The 19,871-nt window shown below is 33.6% G+C and overlaps 1 protein-coding gene and 1 non-coding gene across 2 annotated transcripts; both read right to left on the bottom strand.

Moving 5' to 3' along the window:
* Positions 1-107, bottom strand: LOC113864119. The gene has a single exon (XR_003504723.1). It is a non-coding gene; the product is annotated as a small nucleolar RNA R71 (small nucleolar RNA).
* Positions 108-9,637: 9,530 nt separating this feature from the next.
* Positions 9,638-12,574, bottom strand: LOC113862353 (protein NSP-INTERACTING KINASE 2). The gene is made up of 4 exons (XM_027495443.1): positions 12,218-12,574; positions 11,519-11,779; positions 10,583-11,434; positions 9,638-10,110 (listed from the first exon to the last, which is right to left on the bottom strand). The coding sequence occupies exons 1-4, from the start codon at positions 12,555-12,557 to the stop codon at positions 9,638-9,640; spliced, it is 1,926 nt and encodes a 641-aa protein (XP_027351244.1). The 5' UTR covers positions 12,558-12,574.
* Between the last annotated feature and the right edge of the window lie 7,297 nt (positions 12,575-19,871).

Here is a 19,871-nt window from a genome sequence, read left to right on the forward strand (position 1 = left end):
ACACTAAGAGGAGAAATTACATCATTTGTGCAGCAAGAAGGGGAATCTTTATATGAAGCTTGGGAGAGGTATAAAGAATTATTGAGAAAATGTCCACACCATTGCATACTCTAATTGGAACACTCAATATTCTGTTGCAAAGAATTATAATTCTGCTTTACCTTTTTCTGGTGCAGGTCCAGCAGCACAACAATCCTATTTTCAAGAGAATCCAACCACTCAACCTCAAAGGAATAAAAAATTCTCCATGCCTATGACTGAAAAGTTGAATGAGATAGAGGAAACCATGCTACAATTTATGAAAGTGACCCAAATAAGCTTCAAGAATCAATAATCTTCCATGAAAAAACTTGAAACTCAAATTGGACAGTTGGCTGAACAATTATTCAGCAGAGAAGAGGGGAGATTTCCTAGCAATACAGTTGTTAATCCAAAAGAACAATGTCAAGCTGTAATAACTAGAAGTGGAGCTGTTGTAGGGAGTTCCAAACCTGCCAAAAAAAGAGGAAATAATTTTGTTGTAGAGGAGAAGTTAAAATATGACTTGGATGAAGAAATTTTACCTTGCTGAAAAGAGAAATTCAGAAAAAAGAGAGTTCTCCTAGGGCTGTAAAGAAGACAAAGAGGCAAATACTTAAGGAAGCTAATCAGCCTATTGATGAGAAGAAATACAAGAGACATCCTTACCCTCAAAGAATGCCCAATCCAAAACAAGAAAAATAATTTGAGATGTTTTTAGATGTCTTCAAGAAACTTCAAATAAATATTCCTTTTGCAGCACTTGAGAAAATGCCTTCCTATGCTAAATTCATGAAGGAACTATTATCTAAGAAAAGAAAACTTGAGAATGATAAAATAGTCCCTTTGACTGAAGAATGCAGTGCTATTTTTACAAAGGAAGCTCCCTCAAAAATTAAAGGATCTAGGTTCTTTTAGCATTTCATGTTCTATTGGAAATTGTACCATGGGGAAAGCTTTATGTGATCTTGGGGCCAGCATTGATCTCATTACTCTTGCTATCATGAAAAGACTTGGAATAAAATAAGTCAAGCCTACTAGCATAACTTTACAACTTGCGGACAGATCTTGCACAAATCCTTATGGTGTTGTAGAGGATTTGCTAGTTAAGATTGACAAATTTATTTTCGCTGTAGATTTTGTAATTTTGGACATGGAAGTGGATACAGACATTCCTTTAATTTTAGGCAAACCATTCTTAGCCACAGGGAGAGCTTTAATTGATGTTCAAAAAGGAGAGCTTATGTTGAGAGTGCAGGATGAGAAGGTTATTTTTAATGTATTTGAGGCACTTAAACATCCCAATGATGATGTTACTTGTGTGAGGGTTGATATTGTAGATTCTATTACTTTCCCTTATTTTATTGATAATGCTGATGAAATTTCAATGTTAAAGGAAACAATAGTTGCACAGAATCATTTTGCTGCTGTAAAAAAGGAAGAATATTTGAGAGAATATATGCAATAGCTGGACACCTTGCCAATTATCCCTTTTTTGGAAAATCCAGCAAAGGAAGAATTAAAAAATGAAATGAAGGAAGAGATGACTGAGAAGCTGGAGTTGAAACAATTACCTTCTCACTTGAGATACTCTTTCTTAGACCAAGAACATGAAAATCCAGTGATTATTAGCAATGATTTCAAGGAAGAAAAAGAAGAAAAATTGTTGAGAATTTGGCATATTTTAGATTTAAAGGGGATCAATCCAGCTTTTTGCAAGCATAAAATTCTGTTTGAGGAACATTTTAAACTGGTAGTACAACAATGAAAGAAGTAGTAAGAAAAGAAGTAATGAAGCTGCTAGATGCAGGGATTATTTACCCAATTTCGGACAGCCAATGGGTTAGTCCAGTCCAAGTTGTCCCTAAAAAAGGATGGATGACCATTGTGCCTAATGAAAAGAATGAATTAATTCCTACGAGGACTGTCATGGGCTAGCGCATGTGTATCAATTTTAGAAAATTAAATGATGCAACTAGAAAAGATCACTTTCCATTGCCATTTGTTGATCAAATGATGGAAAGGCTAGTTGGACATGCATTTTATTGTTTTCTTGATGGATATTCCGACAACAATCAAATAGCGGTGGACCCTATAGATCAAGAGAAGTGTTTATAGATGGATTATGCAACGCTCCCGCTACCTTTCAAAGGTGTATGTTGTCCATTTTTTCTGATTTAGTAGAGAAAATTATTGAAGTGTTTATAGATGATTTCTTTGTTTTTGACAATTCTTTTGATAATTGTTTAGCTAATTTGTCCATTGTTTTGCAGAGATGTCAAGATACTAACCTTGTTTTGAATTGGGAAAAGTGTCATTTCATGGTCCAAGAGGTAATTGTCCTTGGCCATAGAATTTCAGAAAAAGGGATGGAGGTGGACCAAGCAAAAATAGAAGTTATTAGTAAACTGCCTCCACCAATTATGGTAAAGGAGTTAGGAGTTTCTTGGGTCATGCAGGCTTTTATAAGAGATTTATTAAAGATTTTTCAAAAATTGTAAAACCTCTTAGTGATTTACTTGTTAAAGATGCTGACTTTGTATTTGATGATTCTTATTTGCATGCATTTTCTATTTTGAAAGAGAAACTTATCTCCGCACCTATTTTTTCAAAACCTGATTGGAATTTACCTTTTGAATTAATGTGTGATGCAAGTGATAATGCAGTAGGTGCTGTTCTAGGACAGAAAAAGGATTGGAAATTGAATGTAATTTATTATTCCAGCAAAGTCTTAAATTCTACACAAGTAAATTACATAACTACTAAAAAGTAAATTACACAGCATTTTTTGGTGTAGTCTCACTGTAGTGAGCGCACGTGTGTGTAGATTGTTTGATGGTGCACTGAGTGCACCTATGTGTGGATTGGTATGAAATGTTGAAAAGTGAGGAATGTGTTAATTGATGCATGATTTGAATTTGGTAATGAATATGTATGATATGTGAAGGTGAGTCTCTATGCTTATGTGTGATACTATAGAGTACTCACCCTTACATTTACTTTCCAAGTAACCAAGACGATTAGTATTGGACTCAATAAAGGGATGGATGAAACTAATATAGTACTAGTTTAACGCCCTGAATTTTTTTTGGTAATATTAATTATTAATTTATATATATATGTGTGTGTATTTTTGGATATATGTTGTGGATTTGTGTATATATATATATGTGTATGCATGACTGGATAGGGCTGAAATGGGCTAAGTGCCTAAATGCAGGGTGTAATACTGAACTGTCCTCGCTGTAGCGAGAGAATTCTCGCTGCAATGAGAGGGCCCTGAGAGGAAGGACCAAAATTGTCGCCTTTTCAATGTAAAGAGAGACGTCTCGCTGTAGCGACAGTTTGGGAGTGCATTTTTTGGTGCAATCTCATTGTAGCGAGATTCTGCAGAAACCAGGGTGCAGTTTCATCTAAGAATTTCTCGCTGTAGCGAGAGTGTCGCGATCTGAGGAGTTTTAAAAGAGAGTTTAGGGTTTGAGAAGTTATGTCTTAAAATCCCTTCGAATCCCTCGATCCAAAACCCTTTTATACCGATTATTTGCCTCCAAAGCTGTTCGGGAGCTTGATTGAAGGTTGAATCCTTGTGAGGAACGCTTGGAGGTGAGTTTTAATGGTTAGAGTTTCGTTTCTCATCCCTTTTTCTCTGTTTCTGGATTTCCTTGGGTTCTTATGGAGTTCTTCCATGTGTTTTAGGCCGCAATCTGTGTAGGAAGCACATCTGTGGTCAAATTCGAGTGTGGGTCTTCAATCCAAGGTAAGGGAGGACTCTATCCTACTTTTTTGTGCATGAATTGTTGTTATTTTGATGAATATTGTGTTGTAGTTGTGTTAGTGGGTAGGAAATTGCTGAGAAATGTAATGTGAGCCATGTGCCGTGATATGTGAACATTATGTGTGTTGACCCGAAATTGATGGATGTTGATTATATGTAAATGTTGTGTGATAGAATGAGGACATGTATGCCGAGTGTTGTGAATGGATATGGGCACTTGTTCTGTATATTTGAATGAATATTGTGAAAATGTGGGCCCAAGGGCCGTGTAATATGAACGATAATTAAGCATGATTACTGCATGCGTGAATGGAATATATGTGAATGAGAGTGTTAGCGCCGTTGTAATGTATTGTGAATGGTTCAGCGATACATTGGGGGTGTGGAAGATGAGGATGGTAGAAATATCTTGGGGAAGAGGGAGTGGTGGTGACACCGACTGCGAAACGGGTGCACCACAGGTCACACACTCTCTTCCTGACTAGACCTCTGACCACTATCTTTGCTGAGCGACTCGTGACTGCCCACGTGGTATCCGTGAGGCGGGGGTAACCGGCGACCATTCATGGTGAAAATCTGTGATCACAATGCCACAGTGGATGTGGTTGGCATGCGTGCGCATGGGACTATTGTTAATTGTATTTTTGAATGTGAAATGTTGTTGGTGCCGTGAGTGCATTGATATTGAATTATAATGTACCGAGTGATAATCCGGTCTGTATTTATTTCTGTATAAATGTATTGAAATTGATTTGGAGGTGAGACTCTATGCCTAGTTGTGTGTTTTGGTAGTGTAGAGTACTCACCCTTGCATTCATTTTTCAGGTAACCAAGACGATCAGCACCGGACTCAGTGAAAGGAGTGGATGGAACTGCTATAGGACTAAGATATAAATTTGGAAATAATATATTTAAATGGGTTCTATAGTAGTGATTTGATAAAGATTGTAACCCCTTTTTCTTATTTTGAAATACTTGATGAAACCATGGGTTGAGAACTTTATTTGAAATGAAACTTTTATTATCCCGAATTTGCGAAATTATTATTTATTGAATATTGAAAATAAGGTGTTATAACTAGAAATTCATTTTGAAACTTTTATGTAATTGAATTAGCCCTGTAACAGTCATTTGATATAAATTTGTAATCCCTTATTATTTTGAAATACTTTGATAAAATTATGTGTTGAAAAATATTTTAAATAAAAATTTTATTATTCCCATTTTGTGAAAACTATTTATTAAAATTAAGGTGTTACAGTGATGAATATTTAAAATGTTGAGACTGGCTGAGAAAAAAAAATAAATATATATATATATATATATAGCTGACATGCGTCATGCTGATTGTTTCATCACATCCTAGAGCTTAGTTATATGTTTAGGTGGGTAGACATGTAACGGTTAGAAAACATGTTGAGTTGAGCTATGCTGTATATCTGGATCCAAATATCGGGATGGGTGATAGATGATACGGAGTTGCTATCAAAACAGTTAAGTTTCTCTAAGAGTTTTGCAGTATAAAGCTCAACCGAGGTCGATTCACAGAGACACATCTTCAGTTAAATTCAGTTTTTGATTCTATAAATTTTGAGAATTTAAAAATTGCAAATTAATTAAATAAAATTATGGACAAAATAAAATTGAGTAAAAACAAATTAAGAAATATCAATCAACAGAGTACCAAATGCATGTAACTTCGATTATTACTATCAAAAGATTTTAATCCGTGTTTGAACAATCATCCAATTCAATCGAATAACCTAATTAAATAGAGTTATGAATTAAATCAAATTGTCATTTAACCTAATCCACATTAATTGTCAAATCAGAGCATCAATCGAGTCCTAATTTGAACTCTAATCACAAAAAAAGTTAATCACAATTGTAATACACAAATATAAGATTAGAGAAAAAGAGAACAAAATCGGAGCAATTTGGCTCACAACTCAAATCAGATTTATAGAATCTAGATTCTGCAGATTGAGCAAGAGGTTTAGCCTTCCATTGAAGCACTTAACCCAAGCAAGAATGGGAGAATTCGAGAGAAAGTAAAAACAAGGATTCTTATTAAAGGGTAAATCTCAAAAACTCAAAGTGTCTAATCGCACGTGTATGCATGTGCCCTTTAATTTAAAACTTTATTAGTCTATTATAGGTTTTGATTAGGGTAAACTAAATGGCCAAAATTCAGGCATCAGTTATAACTATAAGTCCAAATACAATTATCTAATAGCAAAGGGTCCAAATGCAATCTCGCAACAATATTCAGCAAATCTGTCTCAAATTGAAAAAATCATAATAAATCAAAAACTACACCAAATCAAGAAATCTATATATTCATTTTGAAGCCCTAGATATGTAGAATCCAATGCAACTAAAATCAGCCAAAAATGATATTTGTAGAAAAAGTTACGGTTAAAAGAATAGTCAAAGGTCTAAATAATAAAAAGTACAAAATTAAAGCATTTATTTGTAACAAGCCCAATTTATTCAAAGAAGTAGAAAATGGTAAAAACTCTAAAAAGAATACATATTAAAAGTGTTTATAAATCAAAATAAAACTATAAATGTAAACCTAAACTATGTTACATCAATGGGTCACTCCAGACCGACAAATTGTAAGTTTCTTCTAGATTAATTAAGCTGTGAGACCATTTGGAACTAAGCTGTTGCATTTGCATTAGATGGGTTGGGAATCGGTTGAAATTACTGTGTTATTTGTTGAAAATTACGAAAGCTGTAAAAATATAAATTACTATGTTATTTGTTGAAATTTATGAAAGTTGTATAAACATTTCTAATATATTTTCAAACTCTATGATTATGACTGTTGGTTATATAAGCTCACCCTTACAATCTATCTATGTTGGTGTGCGTATTGCGATGATTGTACGGTGGTACGTGAGTAGGTGTGATAGGCGATGCATCTACTTTCCGTATTAGAGGGTCTAGCTGAGGGATGTTTAGAATCATCATGATTTTTTGAAGAATTGTAGCTTTACTCATTTTGTTAGTCTAGGTCTTAGTGGATAGGTCTAGATTATTTAGCTATAGTCTTCAAGAGATGTAATTTTTAGTTATAAATTATATTTTGAGCTCCATATCAAATCCTTATGTAAATATTGTTACAGATCAATTATATATGCATATGTCCATAATTTTATGCTAATGCCTCATAGGCCTGATTTTACTATTGAAATGTAAGCTACATTCTTTTTGAATTGTAAAAAATTTATACATGTTTTAATTTAGTAGCATGTCATGAATCCTTTAAAAAAAGGGTTGTGACAAGAGGAATGTAACTAGAGGACTAATTGGCACCAACACTAGAAATACCATTGAAATTCATTTAAGTGGAAAAGAAAAGAATAAGGGCAATTAAAAAGACTCTATTTTGGCATACTTAAATCGTCTATATCTTTATGCATGACTATTATTTTATTAGATTTTTATACTAATTTCTATATTAATTGTGCAATTTAACATGAGAAGGTCACAATTGGATTTTGGATGCATTTTGGGTTAAAATTGGATGAAAAATAGGGTTTTGTAGCAACCAACACTTGGAGCTTCAAGCCACATGTATGGTCATGCTTATGGCTTTGCACGACCGTGCTTGCCTTCAAGAAATCTAACTTTGAAGAAATATTAGGGTTTTGAAATCCTAGTAAAGGAATCTTATAGACAGGACCTAGACATCCTAGAATCTTGGTTTTGGCTAGTTTCCATTGTTGAATGACAGTGACCTATTGTTGAATGATCGCTGATGACTATTGGAGCTTTAGGAGCATTTCTTAGGATCATGAGCTTTTTTTCCTTTTTTCCACTGGAGACTCTTTTAGTTTGTATTTACTTTTTGAATAATTATGGATTGATTTATTATTATTTTAGTTTTCTATTATATTATTTTGTCTAGCTAAATCTATAGTTAGGATTATGGTAGATCCTTTGCATGACTCTATTGGATCTTTGTGATTAATGATAATTTCATGTTTCCTTCCTTGATTAATGTTTATCCTATTGAGCTATATTTGTATGTTCAAATTTGATGATGGATCTATAGGGTAAGAGACAAAGGATTTGGTGGGCTAAACTTAGTTCTTCTCTTTTAATTGTTATTAAATTAACAGCTTGTAGAATCTTTATACTTTCTCTTCCTTTTACCTTATATGACTATTGGGTTTTAATATATTTAATATGAGTTGTTGGTAATCATAAGTAAATCAGAATTAAAATTAATCTAAAAGTAAATATAGAGAAGTGTAAAGGTAAAACCATATACCCTAGATTCTTCTTGATTAGTTTATTGTCAAAGGTTACACTGTTTTAACTTTTTTTTAATTACTTTCAAATTTGAATCCTTTTTTTATTTAATTTCATATGCTTTAAGTTCAAACAATTGAATTAACAAATTCTTAGTATTTGGAAACAATCCTTGTGGAATGATATTTTAAAAATTATTTTAGAATCCTTTTATTACTTTTCGATAGATACAGTTGTCCAAAAAATAACAGTCAAAACATCAAATTATTGAATGTTTAAAAGTTAAAGAATTAAAATGAAACATCTTTTAAGCTTAAAAAGATAGTTCAACATCATTAATAACAAAGTTAGTTAAAGTTAACAAAAAATACTAAATATGTGTTTAATTTGAAAAATAAAAGATTAAATATATTTATAGTCCCTACATTTTCACGAGATTAATTTTTAATTCTTTTAATTTTTTATTTTATTATTTTTTTCTAAATTCAATTGATTCTAGTGACATGTCAAATAATGACATAGATAATTAAGAGATTGTCACGTGCCAATTTATTGTGCATTATAATAGCAAGAAAAATCAAAAGTCTTATAATATAGAAAAATTAGAAACTAAAACTAAAAAAATTATCAAATGGACTAAAATTAAAATCTCATAAAAGTGTAGAAACAAAAAATAAACTTAAGCTAATAAACAATAAATTTTTCTTAAAAAAAGTTTTCCAAAGAATGCACTAACTTGTTGAATGTTTAAAATTTAGAATGTCAAAATAATAAAAAAAAATTGTTAATAGAATTGAATCGGAAAAAAAAAAACAATTTAAGGATCAAAGTACTAGATCTACCTTTAAACATTAAGCAAAATCACTTATAAACAATTTTTGAGACTTGAATTTCGCTATTTTGACCGTAAGACATTGCATGTACTCCAACTTTTATATATTTTACATTAAGTTTCTGTCATTTCTATCTTTTTATTTTCTTTCTTTTACCACGTCTACTTTTTGCTCTTATTTTGTCTTTTCTTTATATGGACCCCCCCCCCCCACCCCCCTCTACCCAATAGTTACTGCTTAGTGAATTATTTGTAATAGAAGTGAATAGTAACTCAAGACAAACTTGTTATTCTAAAATTTGAATCATCAAATCAACATTCTAAAATAATGTTTTATCTAACCATCACCCGTTGAAATATTAGTCTCAACTATATCTATGAAGATACCCACAACAAGTATAAATTACATTTTCTCAAATCATTTTCCACTTAGCCTACACATCTAGAACACTAAACGGAACAACTAGAAAACCAAATTATCATGGGACAAATCTAGAACACAAAACGGAACAACTTAAATAACCAATCTATTAAAGTTCACATTCAGAACCTAGAAGGCACCCCATCTTTCTTTTTTAACATGGGGAATTTCCCTTAACACTACGTGCTCTGAACTAAAAAACACACGAATTTAAGACGCGGTCAGTGCTCATGAAATGATAAAATTTTACAATGACTCCATCTTTACCAATTTGAACTTGAAAGGCAGAAAAAGCAGAAAAGATATCACGCTATGTCATAAACATCTACTGTATATCACCCAGTTGTAGCATTATATCATCCATAGAAGGTCGGAGATGCAGAGATTCATGGGTGCAAAGCAAAGCAACTCTTCCCAGTTTGGTTGCCTCTGATTCTGAGAACATCCCTTCAAGATTATCATCCACTATATCTTTAAAACTAGCACTTTCAACCCGTTGGCGACTAAATTGAGTGATATCACGTTTTCCAGTAAGAAGCTGGAAAACTATCATTCCGAAAGCATACACATCACTCTTTTCGGTCAAACGACCAGTTGTCCCGTATTCAGGAGCCAGATATCCCCTGGCTGCACTGGCTTTGAGGGTAGAAAACACAACATCATCTGCAAGCAGTTTGTGCAGTCCTGAATCTGCAAGTAAAGCATTATACCGAGCATCGAGAAGAATATTTTCAACTGATATGTTCTGGTGAACTAGAGTATTTTTGCTTCCTTTCTTCCCATGCAGATAACCAATGCCTGGATAGAAAAGGAAAGCAGATCTGTCACTTGTGCACATGACATTCATAACATGATAGTGAACCAACAAAACAATGCCAGAAGAGAGTACCTCACATTCTTTTTTACTTTTTGCTTCATGAATTTGATATAATAGAAAATTTTATTGGGAAAATAAGTATTTACATGAAATACCACCAAAAGAATTGAGGCCAAATTTACCAGAGTCAGAGTATGTACAGGCTGGCTGTGACTTACATGAACTTAAAAGGGGGCCAAGGTCAATTAATAAAAGCTTATCCAAGGCCCCCAATAATGGAAGCCTCTATGGATGCAGGAAAGGGGAGGGCCTGCATGGTCCTTCTGTCCCCTTCCTTGAGTGGGAAAAATGAGTGGACTCAGACAAATGTGTCAACAAGAATAAGAATTTATGAGCCAGGTTGAAAATATTTTAACAAGAAATTCTTCAAGAAACAAGGGAAAGAAAACAGACCTTTGGCAATATCATGGATGATGGATACTCTGGTAGACCATTCAAGTACCTTAGCATTGCCTTTCTTAACATCAAGATACCGTAACAAATTCCCATTTGAGACAAAATCATAAATAAGAAAACATTGTCCCCGACCTTTAGAACAGCAAAAGCCTCTCAAACGAACTAGATTTTCATGCTTTAATGAGGTCAATATCTTCAAACCTTTAACGAATTCAGTTTCATCAGACTTGCAGCTTGTCTTGGCAATGCACTTTATAATCACTACCGATCCATCTCTCAAAATTCCCCTGTAGACAGCAGCAAATTTACTTTTCCCCATCAAATTTTGGTCTGAGAAGCAATGAGTTGCGCTCTCCACTTCTTCAAGATTGAACATAAAGCTCTCGAGAATCTCCTGAGAGTAACAACTTCTACCTTTGCCTAATGGATCCCATCCATTGGAATACTCCACACTTATAAGGGGATATGCACTTTTCCTGCATGCTTGTTTGATCTGATAAGGACTAAGCTGGTTTTCAGAAGTGTCAGCGGTGCTTTCAGTTTTCTGTTTCCAACGACGGTACCACAAGACAAAAAGGAGTCCCGAAATAGTCGAAGAAACAATAACTCCAATCACCCCAAAAGCCAAACCAATTTTTAAAGATTCTGATGTCTTTTTACAATGAGCATTGCTGCAATTTTGCGCTTGTGGTTCAACTGATGCAGGAAGAACATTACTAGGTTCATACGGTTCAGGTTTAACTGGTTCGGAACTGCTTACTGCTTTACAAAAATCTAAATTAGCAAATCCAACACCACATAAACCAGGGTTGTTGATATACTGGAACCCTCCTTTCAGTCTTTTTAGTGCTACATCAATAGATAGAGCAGACGAATTGAATTAGCATATCAATTTAAGCTTTGTAAAAAAAATCAAGATAGGAAGTTCCTAACCTGTAGGGACACTACCCGAGAGAGAATTGTTTCGAATATCTAAACTCTCCAATTTAGGTGCGTTAGCCAATGTCACTGGAATAGGACCGAAAAGGCCATTGAAGCTCAGATCCAGTCGCGCTAATGTCTTCAGTTCACCCAAACTTGCAGGAATTGCGCTACATAACTGATTATATTGCAGTGCAAGAACACTGAGCTTCCTTAACCTTCCAAGTTCAGTAGGTATACTCCCAGTAAACTTGTTATAACAAAGCTGCAAAACTGTAAGCTCTTACCAGATTAGAATAATTTGCAGCTACTTTAAAAGGCAGGAATAAGTGCAAATGAAACAAAACAACTTTCTCTTGAAAAGATCACCGAGATTCTAAACAGTAAAACACAATGATCAGTCTCAAAATACAATATGTGAGCCTGGGATATGCAGTTTATCGGAGTTTTCCAAGCTCTTATGTAATTCCATTTGTTCCTGCTATCATTTCACACCCGTTCTCTCGCATAAGCCACAAAGCATCCTCTTTCATCCACCCAAGTATAGTGTTCAGAACGACTGAGCAAACGAAAATAAGATAGCAAAAGCAGAAATGAAATTGAAAAAAAACAAAATACAAGTCTATTTGATAAGAACTAAAATGTCATAAAACATGCAGAAGGGTGGAGAGAGAAGAGAAAAGAGGAGAAATTTAGAAGTGAGAAATCCACCTTGAAGATTTGACATATTGGCAATCTGAGGAGGGATATGACCAGAGAGATTATTGACATTGAGATACAAATCACTCAGCTCAGTCAAACTGGCAATCTCCGTTGGTAATATTCCACTAAGGGCGTTGAAGTGAAGGTAGAGAGCAGTTAAGCTCTTGAGACCAGCCAAGGCTGCAGGTATCCTTCCAGATAGACCCTTTCCTTGCAGTGAAATATTGGCAACAAGACCATGCTCATTGCAAGCCACACCCTCAAAAGAGACACTGCTACATGGGTCAGAATGGGGTGTCCATGAGATCAACACACGGTTTTCTGGGTCAAGAGAGTCTTTGATGGCCATGAGAGCGTCAAGCTCAGTACTCATAGAGCTGCAAAGAGATGGAGAATTACATATGAGGAAGATTAGGAGGAGCAGATACATGTTGAATTAATTTCAAGGGAATTTTCCCTCTCAGACACTGTATTGTAATATGTAGTACAGGCAGCTACTTTCATCTATTGGTGACGGATATCTTAGCAGAGTATGAAAAAGGGATGTGTGATTAGCGGGAGAAGAATCACGTGAAGTGAAGCCCATAAAACAATGAGTGTTTGTTGGAGAGAGAAAATGTGGTTTCTCGGACAAGAAAAGTTAGGAGCATCAGTATGGCTGCATGGAAAAAGGTGCAAGCTTTGAACCTAGGAGTTGTAAACTACAGCTTATAAATGACTAGTATTATTCAAATTAAAAATAACATATATTTTTTTTAAAATAGAACTAATTTTACTTTTTATTCTGATATTTTAATATAAACTATAACACATTTTATAATAAATTTTTATTATTTATTTTCTTTTACATTTAATCCTTAAAATATAAATATGTTAAGATTCAGTCTTTGTCGTCAACTTCTTTTCTGTTAAGTAATAAGCTGGTTGACAAAGAGACAACTTAACACTCAAACATCACTGCTATGTTATTTAATTTTTTAAATATGTTAGGCTTAATTATATTTTTTTTATCTCTAAAATGTAACACGTTTTGTGATAAGTCTTAACAAAGTTTTTTTTGTTAGGATTTAGTTTCTTAAATGTTAATAAGTTAGAATTTGTCAACTATCCTTCTATTAGTTTCGGGTGCTCTATTAGCAAGCTCTATGCATCCACATCAAGATTTTCAACAAGATGCATGTCTTTTAACCCATTGTCAAGATGCTTATTAACTTTTCAATATTAAGAATAGAGGAGAGAAAGAGAAAAAGGAGTTGGAAGAGAAGGAGATTAGGATTCTAGGAAACTTTTTTATAAATATTTAAAATATGTTTAGGAACTTATTTACAAATATTAATTTTAAATAATTAAATAAAAAATTAAATGACGTGACAATATGTTGCAGTGATGAATTGATTCTTTGACATTTAACAAGAGAGGAGTTAACAAGAGAGACTAAATCCTAACTTCTTAACATTTAAAGGACTAAATCCTAACAAAAAACTTTATAAGGATCTATCGCAAAACATGTTACATTTATAAAGACAAAAAGCATAATCATGCCTAAAATATTTTAAAAAGGTAAATAATGTGGCAAAGCTGAGCTAACTCTCACTACGCCAGAAATGAGATGTTAGAGCGGTTCCGATTGAACATAAAGAGCGGTTATAAGTGTTAAAAAATCTTACACTATGCAATGTCTTGAATTTTGGAGAGCAGTTATTTAACCGCTCTCAAATGCGTAACCCCTTTCTATATATATAGCACTTTGGAGAGAGGTTATGAGTGAACCGTTCTCAGAAGCTGGACCAAAGAGAGCGGTTCATAGTTATATATTTTTGTGCAATTTTTACCTTCCAAATTACCTTTTTCTATAAAAAATAACATAGAAAACTAATTAAAAATATCTAAGTGAAAAATTAAGATTTCACATTATTTCATCAACTATTAAAAATCATATATATAGAGAATTAACAAGCACTTATACTCGTGCCTCAATACACTTTTTCTAAGTGTTTCAAGCTCACTAGCTTCATCTCTTTCCTTGAGTTCTGACCATTACCTAGCTAGAGTTACACTAATTTATTTTCAAGAAGAAAGAAAATAAAGTTTTCACAAAGGTTTACTTTTAATTATTAGATTTAATTATTGAGGTTGAAGCCAAAACCATGGCCAAACACTTTAGAATGCATATACTTATATACCAATTTTCTCTTAGCGTATCATTACGCATTTCTCACCCTCAAAGGGTAAGTTCATAAATGGTGCCCACTCAGCCTGCATATGCTTATATGTATATTCTTAGTGTTTTACTCAATCAATACATGCGCCAAACTATATATTTTCAAAGAGTACACAAATTATACGTACTCATGTTGGGCATTTCAATAAAGCATTCCATTAAATTGATCTTTGGTTTTCAACAAGCTCTGAGTAAATAAGTCAATTAAAATAATTCACTATTTTCATAAAATAATATTTACTCAAATATCAAGTGTAAAATAATTCTCAACGAAAATTGAGGGTTGTCAAAATTAAAATATACTCATAAATACATTTTAAAACATCCAAAGTCTCAAGTAAAGATTAAAAAATGTCAACATGTAATTCAAATACCACATGTCTCCTCATACATGTGTTCTAGACCTCGAGGTTAAGGGACAATCCTCTTTTATTTATTTCCTTTTTTACTGTTTACGTGAAATACCTCTTTCCCCTTACCTTGGTAAGTGAGGTAGTCCATAGGCTCGTTTTCTTAGATTTCTCGATGTAAGAATTTACAATTTCTTAGTTCGTTGTGTTCCTAGTTCAGAGAAAAATCTATCAGAATCTTTTGAGCCAAAATGGCCAAAAGCTACTATTTTTAAAATTCAGAAATGACAACACACTTATTAGAAAACAGGAAAAGTTCAAATTTGGGCAATGTTTATAAAATTAAGTATAATGGATTCAAACAAAGTCCAAATTATGATCTGCAAATTTTGTTAGAAACTTAAGATCCTAAGGATCAAAATCAACTTTTAAAAGTCTAGTTTTGACTCACAAAAAAGTGCAGAAAAATTAAAATCCACCATTGTTTACACTATTTTTTTTTTGGCTTTACACCATTTTTGTAATTCATTTCGTAAGGTATTCAAATGAAGTCCAAAATTACCATAAAAATATGCGTTGAAAAGCTATTTTGATGTAGTTTATGAAAATAATTTTTTTGGGTTAAAAAAGATTACTCAAAAGTGCATAAAAATCTTTTCTTCTACTGTCAATGCAGAAAACGTAAACATGAAAGTACTCACATATTTTAGGCGATTGAAGGAGCAAACGATGTCGGATTCAAGCTCAAGATATGCGGTTGGAAAGATAATTCTGCAAGGAACACATAGGATTATTTTCATGTCAAGTTTAGAGACCACAAAAATTAGAAAAACAGCCTCCTTTTCAGCTCAAACATCAAAAATGCAGAATAAGGAAGAGATCTCACCGTTTTCACTATAACTTATGAATTGGATGTCCATTTTGAGTGAAACCACTTATGTTTGAAAGCTAAATCTGTGAGGATCATAAACGGATGATTGCATGCAAGTTTCAGAGACCAAAGAAATTAAATTAGTCTCTCTTGTCACTGGAATACAGAAAAATGCATAAACAATACGTGCTTTTACCATTTTTCTTGTAATTCAATGATCCGATGTCTGTTTTAGGTGAAACAAGTTAAATTGGAATAATTTTTCACTGCAAAATCTGAATATGCAGATGTTAGGGTCAAAAATACATTCAGATGGTCAGAACTGACTCACATAGTGGCTAGACAGAGAAAGCTCCAAGCTTTTATATAGAGGAGGTGCAAAAATTCATCTCTTTGCTTTGATCAGTGAAAACACTAAGAAACAAAGATGAAGAGTTTTTTTTACATTGCTTGGATGTTCAAAGAGCAATCAACGCATTCCTTTTTGACATGCAAAGGCAAAAATGATTTTCCTTGGTGCAACAAAGTCATGGATGGGGTTTCTAGGAGGAGAGAAAGTGAAGATTTGGTTCTTCCTTGCATGTAGAGGGAAGGGGTTTACTTTTTTGTGATGAGAAGCAGCGATTTTGGGCTGGAGCTTGCCAAAAAAGTGGACAAAATGCTATGGAGAAGAGAGAAACCGAGACTGTAAGAGAGAGAGAGAGAGAGAGAGCTTTTCATAGTGAGGGAGAAAAGTGTTTCACTAAATGCCACATTTCTTCCCACTTTAACACATGACATTTCTTCCTTCTTCAACACATGCAAGGACAACATAGAGTTTCCCCCTTTATGTAGAAACGAAGTTACCATTAAGCCAAGGAAGGGATAAGTGTTTTGGGGGCAATTTGGTCATTTTATGTGTTAAACTTCAAAAACTTTGTCCAGTGTGAACTAGAGACCTCCAACTCCAAACTAAGGGCTAACCCTTCTACCACTACACCACCTTTGCTAGTGGGTATGAAATTTAGAAATCAAATATGGTTAAGGGATTTTTTTAAATAATTCTAAGTGTTAGAAAGTTCCATCTTTTAAAATAAAAATAAAAATAAATCAAACATGTATTTAGAGAGAAACTATCCTGATGAAATAAAAATAAATACTTTTATCTCAAAACATCTTTAACAAAAATAATAAAATTTTGTAAAATACATTGAATTACTTTTGAAAAAGATAAAATCATGCTAACACTTGAACATGGAGGGAATAAAAATTAGGATGTTACATTTTAGATAGTAGATCTCTAATGTTTTTCCTAAAACTACAGTGTTAAAAAAATTAATTATTGCATGTGAAAAACCTATGATTTGTAAATTTTATAGAAGTTATGAATAAAACATGATCTAAAGTTTCTACAATTTTGCTATTGCCTATTATGTATGTATGATTGATATTGTGAATTATTGTCTTGAACAATGTATATTGTAAATAAACTTTAGGATAGATGATTTTTATTAAAGATTGAGAGAGTATAATTTCTGACAATGTAACTGTAGTATATGATTTAATCTCAATGTGTTTAAACAATACGATTAGAGCTATGTAACACCCTCTATTTTATTTATTTAATAAATTGGTGAGTTGTTTAGTATTATATAGTGTGAAAGTGTATTGGAATGATTCACGAGTATTTTGGTAGAAGTATGGTGCAAGAGGTCTTGCTTAGGCAAGACAGATCTTACTTAAACGAGACTGAACATCCAGAATCACATGTTTTGAAGGCAACCTCGCTTCGGCGAGATGATTCTTGCTCAAGCGAGATAGAATGAATTTAGCCCAACTGTCACCTTGCTCAGGTGAGAGGTAATCTCACTCAGGTGAGAAATGATCTTGCCCTAACGAGCTGAGTCGCTCAGACGAGGACTCAGGAAAAATGTCTAACTCTTTAGAGGTTATCTCACTCAGGCGAGCTATACCTTGCTCAGGCGAGAAGTGCATCACTCAAGCGAGAAGTTCCTCGCTCAAGTGAGAGCGCGGTAATTTAAGGGGTATTTAAGAGATTTTCAGCATAAAAATTTTATTTTTGATTCCAAACCTCACGTTCCCTTCTCATTTTCTCTAAACTCTCATTTTCTTCTCTTAGATAAAACTCCTTCAAACATTGACCAATCCTTAAATATGAACTTGGGCATCAAATCTAAATGACTCCAAGAAAACTTCTGTTATTGAACCATAGTCTTCATGAATCTGTCTCTTCGAATACTTCACCTTAAGGTAAGGAAAGCTCTATTTTGTCATTTTATTAGTGTATATTTTTGTCCTCATTCGAGTACTATTACATCAGAATTTTGTGAAAATATGTGTTTGATGGATAATATTTGTGAGTAAAATTGAGAATATGCACGTTTGATTGTTTGGCTTGGATGGTTATGTTGTGTTCATATGAAATATATGATGAGTAATCAATGTGGAGTGTTATGAAAACATGCTGACATATATTGGATGTTAGATCAGTGTATTTTCTTATATGTATTATTTCTTTTGAATTGTGTTATGTATGCTTGAAGTGTCTAGAATTTCATATATTAGAATATGAATACAAAAGTTGTATAATTGTTGATTTAAGAGCTGAGTAATTACAATGTAGAGTGGTTGTTGTGTTTAATATCATTGAGTGTATTAGGTATATAATAACATAAGGATTATAGTCGAGAACTTGTACTGCTTTATTCTATGAAAAATTAGGAGTTTTGGGTGCAAGGTGTCTTTCTTAATTTAAGTTGTGTAGAATTGAGCATTCTGGAGCATTCTCACTAAAGCAAGATTAGATAAGACCGCACCAATTGTCCCCTTGCCCTGGCAAGAAAGCTGCTCGCTCAGACAAGAAGCGACCTCGCTCAGGCAAGAAAGCTCGCTTAGGCGAGAAGTCGCAGGAAATGTGGGTAGCTCTCTGGACCTCATCTTGCTCAGGCAAGATATCTCTCACTTAAACAAGAATATCAAAAGTTTGAGAGGTTCCACTGTTTGGTTTGCTTGCCCAAACGAGAATGAGCTCGCCCACATAAGAGCAGTGGTCGCTCAAAAGAGAGTTAGCTCGCTCAAGCGAGAGCGCACGGACCCAAAGGGGTATTTAAGGAACTCCAGCATATGAAAACATTCATTCCTCACTAGACAACCTTCCCTTCTCATTTTCTCTTTGTTCTTTCACCTTCTTCCTTTAGAGAAAAGCTTATCAAAGCCAAGCTCTTTCCCAATCCAAGTGGGAATATTCATTAAGTACGGATCTAGGTGAGTTCTTGGGACTTAGTTCTCCTATTCTACTCCCTGTTTCTTGATTTTCTTCCTCAAGAGTCTTCTATTTTGTGATCTTAAAGAGATCTTAGACCATTGGGTCTTGTTTTCTCGTTGGGACTCACAAAGATTCAAAACTAAGAAAACCCATTTTAGGTAAGGAGAGCTTACTTGAGTTGACTTTGTTCATTTGATAGATGCCAAGATATTTATATAGATAACTTTGGTTTAGCTAAAAATATTTTGTTGTATGAGCAAACCTTAGGTTAGAACCTAGAATATGTATGGCTGACTAGATTTCTCTGTTGTTTGATGATTGGTTGGAATGCTATGGTAGAAAATGGTATGTTGAAATATTTGATTAATGTTGTGAACTGTTTAGTTTGTTTATGAAAATATATACATGGTTGTGCTGCTGAGGGTAAATGAAAGTATATATGTAGCTGTATCACTGAAGCTGATAATATATATAAATATATAGCGATGCTGCATCATATTATTTTTTGATCATTTTAGAGTCGAGTTACATGTTTAGGTAGTTAGACATGTAATGATAGAGATGCTGAGTCATGTTGTGTCTGGATGCAGACACTGAGATGGGTCACTTTCAAACTAGGAACAGTTCCTTCTGGAATACTTAGGCTATGAAACCAGTTGGGACTGAAATGTTACAATTACATTAGATGGATTGGGAATGAGCTAAACAATTTTTGTTGAATTGCTGAGAATTGTATAAGCTGTATATATATTTCTAATATTATCATATTTTATAGTTATGATTGTTGTTTATATAAGCTCACCTTTGAATTTTTATTTGTACAAGTATGTGTGCTGAAATGACCGTATAGTGGTACATAAGTAGAAGTAACAGGTGATGCGTCTACTCCCTATGCTGGACAGTCTGGCTGAGGGATATCTTGAGTTTAACATGCCTTTTTGGAAGAGTTGTAGTCT

The sequence above is a fragment of the Abrus precatorius genome, unplaced genomic scaffold (assembly GCF_003935025.1).
Source record: "Abrus precatorius isolate BTA unplaced genomic scaffold, Abrus_2018 Scaffold3, whole genome shotgun sequence".
Classification (NCBI taxonomy): Eukaryota; Viridiplantae; Streptophyta; class Magnoliopsida; order Fabales; family Fabaceae; genus Abrus; species Abrus precatorius.

Excerpts from the sequence above, each read along its gene's own strand:
- LOC113862353 (XM_027495443.1), bottom strand. The coding sequence starts at position 12,557 with ATGGCCATCAAAGACTCTCTTGACCCAGAAAACCGTGTGTTGATCTCA. Across the intron at positions 11,780-12,217 it reads CAATATGTCAAATCTTCAAG|TTTTGCAGCTTTGTTATAAC; the intron begins GTGGATTTCTCA and ends AAGAGCTTACAG. Across the intron at positions 10,111-10,582 it reads CATCCATGATATTGCCAAAG|GCATTGGTTATCTGCATGGG; the intron begins GTCTGTTTTCTT and ends TTTTCTATCCAG.